This window comes from Nannobrachium achirus, assembly GCF_963921795.1.
Source record: "Nannobrachium achirus genome assembly, chromosome: 17".
Lineage (NCBI taxonomy): Eukaryota > Metazoa > Chordata > Actinopteri > Myctophiformes > Myctophidae > Nannobrachium > Nannobrachium achirus.
Genome location: NC_137824.1, coordinates 34,194,302 through 34,211,135, shown reverse-complemented (window position 1 = coordinate 34,211,135; position 16,834 = coordinate 34,194,302). Strand labels below are relative to the sequence as shown.

The following is a 16,834-nucleotide window of genomic DNA, read 5'->3' as shown; positions in this document are numbered from 1 at the left end:
CGCACACACACACACACACACACACACACACACGCACAAACGCACACACACACACACACACACACTGAATCACACATGTGATGTTTACTTGAAGCATTGTGGGGGGCTTGCAGAGGCGGGTGTTGGTCTCATATTGACGTGGGTGGTAGACCACAACAACCCCCGGCAGCGCTGAAGAAGCTACAAGCTCTCTTCACACCTGAACCTTCTCTGATCTAACGACTGCTCCGCTGACTCAAACCCAAACGACTACAATTGTACTCCTTCGCAAAGAAAATAGTCTACAGTATTTGTGTGGCGGGGCATTCTTATCAAAGCAAAGCAGTAATGCTTCAGTCTGCTCTGTCTGCTTCAGTCTGTTCAATCTGTCCATGGTTTTTACACGAGATAATCATCATAATACGCGTGCGTGCGTGTGCGTGCACACGTGTGTGTGTGTTTCAGTTTTAACTATATCAAAGTGGGCAAACAGTATAAAGGTAGATTTGTGTTACTGTACACTGTATCTGTGTGTGTCTTTCCTACTAGACACAACCACTCTCTGGTCTTCCAACACACATAGGCCTACCATGTTTTGCATGATGCATCAGTGTTGTTATCATTGATGAAAATATATTTTTTTAAGAAAAACTGTTAAATGAAAAAATGAGATGGATAAAAATGTGCCAATTGAAAAGAACTATACAAACACGCTAGAAATGTTGCTTCAGACACAAAGTATGGTAAGTAAGTATGTATGTTGATATGGATGGGTACACATTAAAGTGTACCCATCAGGGGCAGGGCAGGAACACATTTTTGTGTATTACAGTACATGTACAGTATGTACATGTACGTACATGTCTTTGGAGAAAAAAAAAAAACAATCTTTGAAAAGCCAAAGGTGTAAGCTATCAAATAGTTTTGGAGTTTTGTTATATAGCTGCTACAGAGGCTGAGTAATACATTTTCCTGTAAAAGTTGGTAATTTTCAAATGGGACTTAGGCCTAAATGGGTTGATACAATAGAACTTATACAACTGGGGTGGTTGTATTTTGTCTCCCTAATCTTCTATTGAGACATTTAGATTGTGTCAAAAGTCGTGTCTCACCTAGACAGAGGATCGGACACAAATTTTGACCTATGGTCAATATTCAATTCATCCCTCGAGCAAGCAGGCCGGCTCTATTAGCGCAATGGTAGAAATGTCAGCACGCATGCCGGAAACTGGGTCCAAATCTGGGGTAGAAGAGGAAAGTCACATAGTGCTGCTTTAATTGCTAAGAATTATGGTGGAATTTACCATACAGGTTTACAGACACACTTTTATACGTTTCACAAGTGCAACAACCTCTGTTTCTGCTTTTCCGAGGGCGTATTTGTCATTCAGTCTGGCACACGCATAAATTGATAACCTCTTGAAATGTATAATGATATTACAAATGGTTTCTGACAGGAAATTCCAAATGTCAACTCATACCAATTCTTACAACTTGCAGTAATAGACTCGTTTTACGTAAAACGAATGGCAATTTAGTTTTTGCAAGAGCGAATTACATGCACATTATTAACTTTCAAGAGTGTTTTCCCCACTAATTTAGTAAGTTCAGTAGTGACTGTGAGGTAGGCTGAGATCTACTGATGTAAATTTGAATTTGGGAGGAGGTGTTGTTCTTCCTTTTTATCCTTTGTACATTACAGTATATCTGTTTGGATTTGTTGATGACATGTATAATGTATTAATATTCTACGTTGATGAATTGAATACATAGGACCGCAATGGAAACAAGTCCCCAGGACTTTTTTGGTGTTATCCTTTTGGCCTGAGTGTGCTACTGTACCTCTGCTGTTTACATTTCTGGTTAATAAAGTATTCAATCGAGCCATACATTTTTTATGTTCTTTTTTTTGCTGAGGACAGAAACAATCTCGGGTAAGAAGTCAGAAAAACCCAGTCTGTACGGTCTGTGAATCTGGTACCACGCCTACAGAACCACAGAAGCACGTAGGCTAATGCACCTGCACTTTCACATGTGCAATTTTTAAGTTCTATGGAAATGACAACCGTGTGGGATTATTTTGATCATAACTTCAACATCAAACATTACAGTACTTTTCCGTTAAGAACTTGATGATTTTTCTCGCTAAGTCACTTTTAATGAAAGCGTGGTCCACTTAATCATGACCATAATGAGCACAACAATATTTCTCATTGCTTGCACACACAATTATTATTTTTGTGTGTGCAAACCACCAGTAAACACAATGCCAGAAGACACTAAAATCAATGAAGTAAATCATGTCAAATTAAATGGAAGCATTTGGTGTCAACTGATAAGACATTCCTCCCAGAATTCTGAATCTCCTCTGCATGTGTGTGCAAAACCTCTTTGCACATTCAACCAATCTTAAGAGTAACCTTGTGTTTGTAAGAATGGGGCAAGTAAGAGATCAAGGACAAAGTGCAATGGAGAGGAAGAGGAGGGGCCCGGATGTGCAGTGCTAGAGTAGGTCAGAGGAGAAGGCAAAGAGCTACAGTTTCAGATTAAATCTGTGTCACAGCTATTTATCATGTCATCAATCACAGCCTTAACCGCGTCAACCCCAGCATCCATATACTGACTGGAACAGATCTAAAACCTCACAACGTGTCGCAACGCAACACATTGTGAGCTTGCAGATCGGCTATTTTTTTAACAAAGAGATTCGGTGTAGATGGGGGGGGGAGGGGGGTTGTGGGCAGAGGACAGAGCCAACTCAGATCCAGTTTACTAAGGTGCCGGCTACACGAATCTGGATATTTCTGAAGCTAGAAATTTCTTTTTGCGATTGGGGCTTGCAGCCACAAGAAGCTGTTTTTTTTTTCGGCCGCGAAAGTGGATACTTTTGAAACCAGATAAATAAGTGAAGATATCCAATTCACTGGATCCGTGTAGGCATGGAACACGGATAAGACTTTACTGTGTGTGCTTGTCCCCCTAGTGGAGGTCTGGGGACTCAGATTATTTTAGACCTAGATATCTTTGTCGTGTGGAACTAGATATTTTTCTATGTGGATATCTGAAAATCTGGGAGATATGAAATATCCATCTCCGTCTGGCCTAGGCCTAAGTCTCGAGGGTCTAAAAGTGGTTAGAGATGATGGGCAGCAATTCCAGCTCAATTTTCAGGAAATAAACTGTGGCATATATAGTAAGGATATTCAGAGATGAGAATCAGTAGGTGACGTGCTCTACCTTTTCCATCTCTGTTACAGTACTACTCTATACATCAATGTCCCTTTACTTAAAGGACAATTTGTTTTTTTACAAAAAGGGTTCATATCTTAGATTGTAATTAGAGAAAAGAAAAGATGAGTGTTAAAATGTTTGCATTTACTGCTTTCTATCATTTTAGCGATTGTAACGATTTTAATTTCAGTGGGTGGGGGCATGCATACAAGTGGCTAAATATGTATTTAATACACACACAATACACAATAAGCCCATTCCCAAGATGCACTGCAATCTTTCATGGGCAGATGTGAGTTATGGGGTCTTGTTACTTTAAATAGCAATAAAGCTACTATCGCTAAAATCGCTAAAACGAAAGAAAGCAGTACATGTAAAAGTACATTTCTCTAATTACCATCTAACATATGAACCCTTGTTGTAAAAAAAAACAAGTCCTTTAATCATTAAATCGTCCTTTTTTCTTCACACATTCCATTACAGAATCCAAAGACAACCCCGTGCTGGTGGGCAGGGTGAAGTCGGCCTGCCATTCCATTAGGAGACATCCAGACAGCGGTCATTGGGGACCGCAGTATGTTTGCCATGTCAACAGTGTAAGTGAGGCCACCACTGCCCAGGTCATGGGAATGGCACGGCTCTGCACAGTAATAGTGACAGAGTGAAGGCGATAGGGTACTAGTACATAGAGTAAGGGTTTACTACATGTCTTTTCATACTTTAAAATGACATTACATGCAGCTGGAATATTTGCATTTACATGCATTTACATGGTTGACAGAGACACTTTTTGTGGGCGAGGGCGAGTCATGGTATGTCAATCGACAACTGTGACTTGGGGTTGTTTTGTTCTGCAGTGCAGATCACGGAGCCAATAACTGAACCTCTTAAACACCAGCATCCATATTCTGGGGAAAACGTTTGCAGAAAATAGACGATCTCCAAGCTTACACTTCAAACTACAACGTGCTGTAAGCTTGAAAACCGTCTGTTTTCATCAAAGATATTTAAACAGAAACTAGTATAAAGCTCGGAGGGACTCTGGTCAAACATAGGGTTTCAGTGGTGAAACTGCTGTTTGTGTCATCAGTATATCCCACACAGAACGGCAATATGACATGGAAATAAAGTGACGTAATTGCAGTGGTGTAAAGTAACTAAGTACATTTAATTTTGAGGAATTTGTATTTCCAATTTCCAATACTTTTACTTCTACACTACATCTCAGATCCAAATATTGTACTTTTACACCACTACATTTATTGTCTCCACCAGCCGAAGGCATGGGGGAGAGTATGTTTTCCCCTTCGTCCGTCCGTGTGTCCGTCCGTGCGTGCGTCCGTCCGTCCGTGTGTCCTCGCAGGTTTGTGTGCACATAATCTCAGTCGCCGTTGGCCCGGTCACTGCCAAAGTGAGCACACACATTCCCCGGATGCCAATCTAGAACCTCTGCCCTAATTTTTTCAAATGGGCCTTTTCTAGCGCTACCTAGTGGCCGATGTTCACAAAACACATTTCTGTGCACTACTCTTACAGATTTTGTCCAAAAATCCTACAAATCGGTAGGCAGTATCTCGACAGTCATGTGATCGACACGGATCTGTCCGATTTTGCATATTCCATCCTGATTGGCTAAGATTGGCTTCCAAAGTTTGTAGGATTGAGCCGTTTTGAACAAAATGCCTCAAATCCCAAACGCAAAGTGCAAATATCATGAAATCGCGCACACACGTTCCCACTAGGTCGAGGAAGAAATGCCACTTCAAATCTTTGAAATCAGCCTCATGGTGGCGCTATAACAGGCCGACTTGTGGTTTTACCTATAACTCCACCGATCAGTTTCAAACTTTGTAAGCGCACTCCCTAGAGGCCAAGGAGAAACCTTTTCACTGCATTTTTCACATCAGCCTTTTATAGCGCCACCTTTGGGCCGACTTATGTAAAACACATTTTTGGATATTACTCCTTCAGATTTTATCCAAAAATAACACAAATCGGTATACAGTATCTCTATAGTCATGTGATCAAGTCTGATCCGTCTGATATTTCATATTCTATCCTGATTGGCTAATATTAGCTTCCAAAGTTTGCAGGATTGCTCCGTTTTTGAACAAAATGCCTCAAATCATCAACGCACCTTGCGATTACCGTGAAATTTGCCACACATATTCCCACTATGTCAAGGAACAAATGCTACCCTTTTCACATTGGCCTGTTATAGCGCCACCAGCAGGTAGACTTTAGCAATTAGATTGCAATGAAAGGTCTAAGGTGAAGAACATATGCCACCCTTTTTACATTGGCCTATTATACAGTAGCACCACCAGGACGCCTGGCCTGGTGGAGACCTGTGCTCGGAAGAGCACTGCTTCTAGTTTGAAAACTTTAGTTACTTTGCAGATATAAATTATAATATTAAGAACCACTTTAGTCCTATTTTATACCCAAGCTGTTTGACAATATCTACAATATCTACAACCTCACAACGTTGCGTGTGTGCGTGCGTGCGTACCTGTCTGTCTGTAGCGTATGGAGCTGATGAAGCCGTTGTGTGTCAGATGGATGGTCTTGACGGTGCCTGATGAGTCATCGTATGTGAAGGTGACCAGGGTGGAGTCGTACACCACCTCAGAGAGCCGGGCTGCACCCGTATACCTGCACGCACGCACACACACACACACACACACACACACACACACACACACACACACACACACATACATTCATCACAAAGCACTTGTTTTCTAGAATTTCTACTTGATATTCAAATGATAACAATGATGATGAAGTTTAATAATAATTGTTTGCAATACTGATGTTTGCATAGCCTCGCATTGCCAGACACTATCACACTGCGACTGCGTGGAAAGAGGCAGGTTCTTGTCAATGTAGTTTTCTTTTCCATGGGGCAGATTCAAAAAGATTCAAACGGACTCTATTGGTTAGACATACAACCAGCCAGTGTAGCGCAAAGCTAATACGACCGCCCAACATTTGCATACTTGGCCCTGGTTGGTTCCTCACGACCTAAAGCCCGCCCTACATTTGCATACTGGGCCCCTGGTTGGTTCCTCACGACTTGTGAGCCGTGAAATATTTGAATAAGTGGGTGGGGCCAATGGCAGATTAGTCTGGCTATGTGAGGCTAATGTTTCGAGGCAGCTACGTGTTGTGGGCTTGTATCAGCTGATAGACAAGCCAGTGGGCCAATCATGTGATGTCAATTTGCTTACATGATTATTTGCCCACAGGCTCACTTGTATAGTCAGCCCACCGGGCATATACCCGGTATGCCATGCAGGTACCCAGTCCACCCCTGTGCCGTGCGCGCAAATCTATGGATGCGCGGATGAAGTCCTGACCTGTAAATGACACTGCGTCCCGTCCCCAGGTACTGGGTCCTGAACAGCCGCCCGTCCAGGCTGTAGTCCTGGACGAACGCTGCCCCCTGGCTGTCTGGAGGGGTGTACATGTTCCTGTAGTAGCCAATGGACAGCAGGGAGCTGAGGCTGTGCCTCACCATGCTGGGCATGGTGACGGCCACCAGGCGGTCCGTGGGGTCGTACTCGAACACGTAGCGTCTCTGGCTGTGCAGCAGCAGCATGATGGACTGGAGGGTCAACACGCACACGCACACGCACACACACACACACACACACACACACACACACACACACACACACACACACACACACACAGAGGCGTCAATTGGGTATGGCAAGCTATGGCAGCTGCCATACCTTGGCTACAGAGGGAAATAATAAAATGTACTTTTCCTCATGCCTGTTGCTAAGGTATGGCAACATGACTGGTGTCTTGCACCCACGCGAAGGCGCGCGTGCAAGAAACCAGTCATGTTGCCATACCTTACCTTTTTCTGAACTGACCCCACTGCGCGACCCCCAAAATAATTTGAACTGGAGACCCCTCCCACCCTGACGAGCACTAAGAGTTGAGGCATTACATTTTGTATAACACGGTTCTATTGTGAAAATATCCGATCTATGCTCACAACGCCTCGCGTTAATAAACTGCTATCTACTACATAGGGTTTAAATGGTTAATCAGAATAATCGATACAAAAAGAATGTTAAAAAAAGAAGAAAAGAAATCACCATTTTTCAATTATTCAAAAAGAAAGCAATTGAATAATCGCTAAGAAAATAATCCCTAAGATAATTGTCCCTACTAAAATTCTCAACATGAATGTTAGTGTAATGTGGGTAAATTTTATATTATGGCCCGCAGCTTCTTCCTAAAAGGTTTTATTTATGACCAGAAATAGGAATTTTGTTGTTTTGAAATTCACCTGGGGGCAGATAGTCTATTTCTCAGTAGAATGTGTAAGGATTCCTCACTGTTCCTTGTGTTATTTCATTCAAAAGATGTGAAAGAAAGGCCATTTTTATGTGATTAAAGGGTTTGTAGAGAGACATTTGGCTATGCTGTCATCTGAACAAACGACAATTCATTGGACTGTAAATATATTAGCAATGCAGTGCACGCATGTGGAAAAAAACTAATTGGCTGAATTGTTTTGGGTTTGCTCGCAGCACAAGTGACTTACGGTACATTTGGCTACACTGACAACAAAAACAATATTGATACTGCACTGTAGTTAAATAAAATTGCAACGTGATGCTTAGACCTAGAATTATTTTATGCTTTAACTATTGAAAAATAGCAGATATACAAGCTCACAGCGTGGCACGTACTGAGTGCCACGCTTTGAGCTTGTAGATCTGCTATTTTTGAAAAATCAAGAGTTCTTTTTGCAAGTCTTTGAATATATATATTTAAAAGCGAACATTTGTACTGTAACTCAAATATTTGCTTCTGGGTGGTCCCTGGAACAACATATTTTGGGATGGGGGTCCGTGGCCAAATACCTGTAATTTTGGGGGTCCTTGACACAAAAAAGTTTGAGAACAGCATGATTTAGAAGAAGGATTTAGAAGTCGGCTCAAAGATCGGGTCAAAGATATTCAAAGCCTGCACACATTTTCACGATTTTTCAAAAATAGCAGATCTACAAGCTCGCATCGCGGCACTCGGTGCCGCGCTGTGAGCTTGTATATTTATATACCTGTAAGTTAAAGCATAAAATAATGGTTATAAGTGGTTAAAATCTAACGCGACTCGGGTGCGTTCCAGGTATTTGAGGGTTCATTTGTATGAGACTTTGTTGTGGTCCAATGGTACAGTACAGTATGACAGGAGATGCGCTCGGCCCTGAGGTATTTGCACATTTTGAAATATAACCCTCTTTGAAAAAGGTTTGGACATCCCTGGCTTAATGTGTCATTATGTCTCAAGTGTTTTATGTGCTCTATTCCAACCAAAATATGTTACGCAAAAATAGGTTTTAATTTGAATATTAGGGTGCCAGAGGTGCCATATTAACACATTAATATTTCATATAAGCCTTATTAATTTCGAAATGAATTCCTTCTCCACTCCAGTGCTCTCATTTGAGGCTTGGACAAGGAATGAGCTCGCTCACTAAAAATACACCCGGATGAATATTTCATCTGAAGTTAGCTTTAGAGATATGATACCAGGCTTCAGGTTACAGTATGTCTGTCTCACTTATTCATTTAAACCACATGAAACCTAGCGTCCCTGGTCTGGGACCAGTGATGGGAAAAAGTACTCAGAATTTTTACTTAAAGGGGAGGACCACCCATTTTCAATAATCAACTATATCATTTATATATGTTGATGAGTGAACATTAGCCCAAGTGCCCCCCCTCCTGTCGTGCTGGGAACGGAGTTGTGATATTTTGGGGGTCACGTGACCAGTGACATCGGTACGATGGTAAAATGTAGCCCGCCTCCTAGGCTCCCCATAAATTTCAATGGGACATTTTCACCTCGGCACTAGTCGGCAGAAACAACGCGGCTTGAATTGAAATATAGAGCCTTTTCAGCCATTTCAGTCATATTATGTACAAGGGCTATGTCTTGTGAGCTAGAATATGTATCCTTATACCATCCAAAACATGCAGGATCTACCACTACCGCTGTTATTTCTTTGTTTACACAGAACTAGGGAAGTAGGGCGGAAATCATATGCCCATATTTGGCGTTGCGAGGCGTTGTGAGCATGTAGATCTGCTATTTTCACAATTTCTGCCTCTAATATTTGACAATTTGGCCAATGTTTTATTTGTCATTTTAGAGGTACTAAAAAGTCCTTGAATTGTCACTTCAGAAATGTGTAGATACCCTCTAGTCTATACACTTAAACCTTATGGTGGTTTGTTTACTGTTGAGTGAGAAAACAACATTGCCCATTAAGTTAATCATCTGGGGACCCCCCCAAGGGGGCTCAGTCTCACCCGGTCCACGTATGTGTAGCTCCAGATCTTGCCGTTGACCCAGGCCCGGGACGCCACCCTCTCGTTGTCGTACTCCAGCCTCTCGGACCACTCCCCGCGGTGGATGGCGGACAGCAGGCCCCCGGCCGAGTAGGTGATGTTGACCGCCGTGTACTTGCTGTTGGTGCCGGGCGACCAGACCACGGGCCGGCCCAGCGCATCGTACTGCACGTGCAGCGTGAACTTGCGGTGGTCGTCGTAGATCTTCCCCACGCGCGTGTTCTGGTCAAAGTCGATGGACAGCAGGTTCCTGTTGTGGGCCTGTATGGTGGAAACCGTGGAGAAACGCACGCGTTGTTATTGTTCGTCGTGTACGAGAAGACAGTGAGAGAGGTGTGAGCTGTGGTGGAAAAAAGGACTCGTATTTTAGACTCGCAGTATAGAGATACTCTGTTGCAAGTAGAATTCTGGAATTCAAAATGTAAAAGTACAAAATGTTTGAAAATAGCAGATCTACGAGTCACATTGCGACGCATTGTGAGCTAGATCGCCTATTTTCAAATATAAAAAATAATGTATTTCTTATCTTGTCTGTTTTATTATTATTATTAATAGTATTATTACCCCCCTTATTATTATACTGTATGGCATTAATGCTTTGGCAAGGAGAGAGAGAGAGAGGGGGGGGGGGGGGGGGGGGGGGGCAGAGAGAGGGAAAGAGCGATAGATTTTTAGCCACATCTTTATTCTCTCTCAACCGTCGTTTGAGAAAAAGATCAAACCATCTTTAAATCACAAATATATAAATAAATGTTTCCAGTAAATAAAAAAGCAATTCATTACACCATTTACACTGAGAAAATAAGTTGATCATCTATTACAGAACACAACACATGATGAGAGAGAGAGAGAGAGCGAGAGAGAGAGAGAGAGAGAGAGAGAGAGGGGGAGAGGGAGTCAGATTGGATAGAGAGGAGTGAGTCAGTCAAGAGGCAATCAATAACATTCTGCTGCTGTGTAATTGTCATGCAACAGGAGAGAGACTCGAAGACAATTTATTATAGTTCAGATGAATGAACGGGCGTCATTCGGCGCAACCCCAGCTTTCGTTCATAAGATCAACATCATGAATGGCTCTATTACGAAACAAGGAGGAGGACCAGACCTCATTCATTAATTTGCTACATGGCCCTCTCTCTCCCATGCAATATCCTGTTTGCGTGGTGTAGCCTACTTTCTGTGCCAGGGAGGAAAAGCAGGGGGCGGGGGTGGGGAAAGTACAGGCAACAGGTTCCAAGTCATTTGACCCGCCAGTTAACCTCCAATGACGTCTACTAGTTAATCATTCCAATATAACGCTAACCCGTTATGTAAATCTCAGCGGCGGAACCTCTGTTCCCCATTGCGTGCAGGGGCGTCACAAGGGGGTGGGGGGGGGGAGTGGGACTGAGTTACTAGGGCCCAAGGTGGAGGGGCCCTAGTAACTTTAGCTATTGAAAAATAGCAGATATACAAGCTCACAGCGCGGCACCGAGTGCCGCGCTGCGAGCTTGTAGATCTGCTATTTTTGAAAAGCTGTGAAGATGTGTGCAAATCTTTGAATGTATGTATTTTTTAAGCAAACATTTGTAACTCAAATTTTGCTTCTGGGGAGGGTCCCTGGAACTAAATATTTTGAGATGGTGGTCCGTGGCCAAATACATATCATTTTGGGGGTCCTTCACATGAAAAGGTTTGAGCACCACTGACATGGAAACATATAGGTTTCTTGCACACATTTTCACGATTTTTTCAAAAATAGCAGATCTACAAGCTCACAGCGCGGCACTCGGTGCCGCGCTGTGAGCTTGTACATCTGCTGTTTTTCAATAGTTAACATTCATGGGGGGCCCGCAGTGAATCCTTGTACCCAGGGCCCAGAGTTTGGTGTGACGCCCCTGATTGCGTGCTTGCTTTTTTATGAAGTGGGATTTCAGGAAGGGATTATAATGGTTGTTTACAGCGGAGCATATGAAATAAAGGTCATGCAGCGTAGCATAGCATAGTCGCCGTGTAAATAAACATAAATACAGTTCTTAAGTGACATAACAAGAAGCAAGTTGTGAAACGGTGCCGTACTGTGAGCGTGGCGGTACATTCACAGCTCAGCTGAGGCATTGTGTCGTCTCGTCTGGGCGTTTAAGTTAACAATAACACGATGTTACTGGGGTTAGCCGTGCAAACGCTGAGCTGTGCCTGTTAGGAACGGAGCTGTCTATCTACAGTGTCTGTCTGTCTGTCGAAAAAGTTTGTCTCTCTTATAACCGCATCCTTGAAAGCATGGATTGCATCTGTGTCATTTTAGATTTTTAGCGTTGGCTATGCCAAAATAGCAGGTATGCAAGCTTTGCAAGCTTGTATTATCTGCTATTTTTGAACATTTTGGAAAATCTTGAAAGTGTGAGAATTACCGTGATTTAGAAGGCATTTCTAGAACCGGCCTCAAGTTTGGCTTCTCTTAACCACTATACTTTCCATATGGTCTGCTAAATGAACCTGGGTCCATATATTATTTTCATTCATTATTATGATAGAGGTTCATTGTGTGTGTGTCTTTAACTGGTTATTGTTGCAATGATTTAGTTTCATTCCATTCGTTTTTCTTGTTCAGTCTTTTCATCGGTATGACATGTCCGAATGTTTTTATTTGTAAGGGATATGTATGTTCTACTCTGATGTCATTTTATCTTTTGAATGTAAAATATTCCCAGAGAATGCCACTTCTCAAGCTCCTGGAGGGTTCTTAGACATCTCCTTCACATTTTCTGAATCTTTGTAATACAATTTTAAATGTTCTTGTAAGTGAAATAAACAAACCAGAGGCGTTATATTGGGTATGGCAAGATATGGCAGCTGCCATACCTTGGCAAAAAAAGAAAAAAAAAAGAAAACAAAAAGTACTTCTTAGAGGTGGTGCCATAGTTTTGTACTTTTTCTGTTTTGTATGTGTCTATGAATGGGCCACCGGGTGTGGTTATAATGTGCAGATTTGTCTTCCCTGTGTATTTTTGATTACTTCCTGAACGCTGAAAGACTCCCAGTCAAAAGGCAGAGGTCGAAAAACACAGATTAAATGACATCATACACTCATCCCCTTTTACCATTCACCCAACACTGTGGGTGTGGCTAACTTCAGCTGGGTCACCACCCACCTGACAACCAGGCATATTTAATGAACTGGTGGGTGTGGCAACATAAAAACACAATTTTAACTCTTTCTGTACACTTTTTTTGAAAAATGTCTTCCTCCTAAACATAATACCTGATCATATTTTTTTTAGGGGAGAAAAAAAAATCACGGCACTGCATCTTTTAAAATCAATTCATCATGCCTGTTGTTAAGGTATGGCAACATGACTGGTGGCTTGCAAGCGCACAGACACCAGTCATGTTACCATAGCTTAGCTTTAGCAGAACTGACGCCACTGAAACAAACAAACAAACAAAACCAACCCACCCTCAGCCTGCGTTCGTAGGTGCTGTAGTTGGTCTTGGCCTGCTCCTTGCGCTGCCGCCACTCGATCAGGCTGGGGGCGTGGTCTCCCGGCAGGCTGATGTTGCAGCGGCTGGCCGTGGGGCTGACCCCGCCCCCGGCGGCGCCCGGGAGGAGGGGCTCCGTGCTGAGCGAAAGCTCCATGCCGCTCGCCAGCGACACGGCGAACGAGCCGTCGGCGCTCACCCGGTACGAGCTCTGAGCGTGCTCTGTGTGGCGGTCACGGTCACGCACACGCACGCACACACACACACGCACACACACGGAGCGATAGCGACAGATGTGTGAGAAGAAACAGAACAAAACAGAAAGGACGTTAGATGTGGCTCACGCATATAGGAAGCGCTGAGCGACGGTTTCACACCTCAAGTTTATAAGAACTGCACTGTCTGCACAGAAGACCACCTAGAGAGAGAGAGAGAGACAGAGAGAGAGAGAGAGAGAGAGAGAGAGAGAGAGAGAGAGAGAGAGAGAGAGAGACAGAGAGACAGAGATGGAGGCTGCACAATAATATCATGAATTATTATAACTGTATATATTTGTATTTATTTTATTTTGTCTCGTTGCATGATTAGTAGACCATGAAAAAAAAAGCCTCTGGCTTTTGTTGTGTGTGTGTCTTTTTAACTTGTACTGCGCACAGATCGCACAGCTTGTAGAACAGCTTCTACAACCACTACTTCTTAATTATTATTATGTATTAGTTGTGGAATTTCGTACATTTGTTTATACAATAATTTAAAAAAAAGAAAAGAAAAAAGAAAACGTTTGAAAAGAAAATGGGGGGTTTCACTTTTATAGAAAATGTACCCAAATGGACATTTACGGGTCCACTTGGACATTTCAATTCTATTTTGTGCTGAAGCAGCTGCTCCCTCAAACTTCTCACCTTCCTCTTGCAACAGTTTGCTACAGCGGGTTGTTTCGTTTTTTTTAATAAAAAAGGCTGTCGTCTGCATGCAGAACACCTAGGTGTTGTTTCTGCTCTGACTGAGGTGTCAAGGGAAACACACACACACACGCACACACGCATGCAGGCAGGCACGTATGCACGCACGCCACACACCACTATATTGTTATTATTCATTTGCATTCCCTCTAACAGTAATGAACAAAATGTCTCTGTTGGTTGGAAACCTTGTACACAAAATATACAAAACAGGATTCAAATTCAAAAGATGATATGAAGATTTCATGGCACGATTATTGTAACCAAAGAAATTGCGATTTACGATATTATCGCAATAATCAAAATATCACCTATCTACTACATCTATTATCCTGGGGCGGAATATTTGCCCAAAAATACCGATCTACAAGGCAACTGGTTGTGAGCTTGTATATCGGCGAGATTTGGTAGAGTGAAAAAAAATCATGTATCATGTACTTATTTCCAGGTCCGTTTGACCAATTAAGGGTTTAAATGCTGGTACCGGCAAATAAAAGGTGAATTGATCCCAGTGCATGACGGAGGGCAATTTCACAACACATTTAAATCTCCAAGATACAACTATACTCGTGAGTGTTTTTTAATCACGATAAACAATAATAAAGATTATCGTCCCATCCCTATAGCATCGCGTTGAGGATCTGCCGCTTCCGATGCTATCCGTGCGACCCTGCAGAATGATAAAGTAGGGCAGGCTTCCCCAATTAGTTTTCCCCAAGGGCCAAATTATGTCTAGGGTACCAAGCCGAGGGCCACAACATTGCAGGGGGCGACGGTGGCGTTCCCGCTACTCCAGCGACAGTTCAGATATCGTCGTTGTCGGGTGAAAATCTTGTATGTCCAAAACCGTTCATTTTGCATTTATCATTTTAAAAATGATGTAAACTAGTGAAAACAGCCGATCTACAAGCACGTGCGAGGCGTTGCGTGCTTGTAGATCTGCTGTTTTCACTACTTTTGTGCGACGGCCTTGTATGATGAAGCAGGGCTTTACTTTGCAAAAGAACATACAAATTTGTAGATACGAGGTTTCCACCCAACAACGACGATATACTAGTGTTGTTGCTGTTCTTATACCACCATTATTACTAGGGTTGGTGGGGGCCAGACAGTAGCCCCGCCTATAAGTAGGGCGTTCATTTGTGAAAAAAATAGATACAAAAGTCTGAATAGGTTGCTGCCCGACAAAAACTAAAACGCAAAAAGAAACACATTAAAAACATTTTCATCGTGAAAGAGCTCATCAGCGGCAGGTGTAAATTAGATTGTGCAGCGCGCAGATGGAAATGTATGAAAGGTCACCGTTTGTGCGCGCGCGCGACGCGTGTGTGTGTGTGTGCGTGTGTGTGTGTGTGTGTGCACCGATGCCTGGGAGGATACAAGCCACAGACTGGCCGTGAATTTACAGTGGGTGTGGGAGGACAGGCTGGATAGGTGCTCCTTCTAACTACTTCCCTGCAGCTCTGTCATAACGGTGTGTGTGTGTGTGTGTGTGTGTGTGTGTGTGTGTGCGTGCGTGCGTGCGTGCGTGCGTGCGTGCGTGCGTGCGTGCGTGCGTGCGTGCGTGCGTGCGTGCGTGCGTGCGTGCGTGTGTGCGTGCGTGCGTGTTTTTTTAAATGATCAATACAAAACCAACGATTTTGGGCATACAAGGTTTCCACCCGACAACAACGATATATATACAGTATATCTGGAGAGTTTGGAGGCTTACAATTATTAGGAAAAGATTCTGGTCGGACATCTGGACGATGTCACGCAAAAAAATAAAAATGGTGATCTACAAGCTCACAAAGTGTCACGGATCGACGTGTTGTGGGTTTGTAGATCTGTAGATTTCTTTCTGGTGGTTATTTTTTGCATATTTTCAATGCTGTACTAAAATTGTTTGTCCTCAGAAGTACAGTAATAAAACCATGTGTTTGCGTGTGTCTGTGTGTGTGTGTGTGTGTATGTATGCGTGCGTGCGTGTGTGTGTGTGTGTGTGTGTCAAATCTGTTTTTCCTTTCCCTGCAGCTTTGTCATAACAGTATGCAGTATGTGTGTGTGTGTGTGTGTGTGTGTGTGTGTGTGTGTGTGTGTGTGTGTGTGTGTGTGTGTGTGTGTGTGTGTGTGTGTGTGTGTGTGTGCATGTGTGTGTGTGTGTGTGTGATAGAACAGCTCCCCTCTCCCTGCAGCCCTGTCAGGGTGACAAGCTCTAGAAAGCAATTAAAGCGATGACATGAGCAAACTGTTCTCATAAGCAGCCTCTCCACTCCATTTTCACTCTCTGCCTCTCCCTTCATTTTGTTATTCTTCTCTTAACACTAACCTAAAAAAATAACATTTATTTTTTGTTGTTTTCCATTTCGTCCATCTGTCAACTCAAGTCTCATCTCTCGTCTGTCTACCTGTATATATATCTATACCTAAAGTACATGTCTGTCTGTCTGTCTGTCTGTCTGTTCTGTCAGTTTAGAACAGTGTTTCTCAAACTTTTTAATTTCAAGTTCACCCCTTAACTCTGTACGAATGGAACCAAATGGACCTTGACGGGTCCATTTGTACACTGTCAGAGGTACAGACACGTATGGGTCCATTTAGACCCCCCTAAAAACCCCACAGAGTCCCTGGAATCCACTTTGAGAAATACTGGTCTAGAATACAATGAAGAATGAAACGAAAGAGTCTAAATGCCCCGTCTGGTGCTCCCCCTAGAGGCCATGCTGCTTCCTACACCCATCTGGACCAATAGTTGCACTGACCTGCTTTGCTGTCTTCAGAGCCCTGGGCTCTCTAAAGCCCCTTTTCCACTGACATGGCCCAACACCACACCACACCACACCA

The 16,834-nt window shown here is 43.0% G+C and overlaps 1 protein-coding gene across 1 annotated transcript in view; it reads right to left on the bottom strand.

Moving 5' to 3' along the window:
* Positions 1-16,834, bottom strand: part of tenm1 (teneurin transmembrane protein 1) — a gene marked incomplete at both ends in the record, with an annotated part of 491,087 nt that overhangs the window by 38,226 nt on the left and 436,027 nt on the right. The window contains 4 exons of the mRNA XM_080745426.1: positions 5,723-5,865; positions 6,573-6,820; positions 9,552-9,851; positions 13,027-13,271. Of these exons, the coding sequence (XP_080601552.1) occupies positions 5,723-5,865; positions 6,573-6,820; positions 9,552-9,851; positions 13,027-13,271 (936 nt within the window). The remainder of the gene's footprint in view (positions 1-5,722; positions 5,866-6,572; positions 6,821-9,551; positions 9,852-13,026; positions 13,272-16,834) is intronic.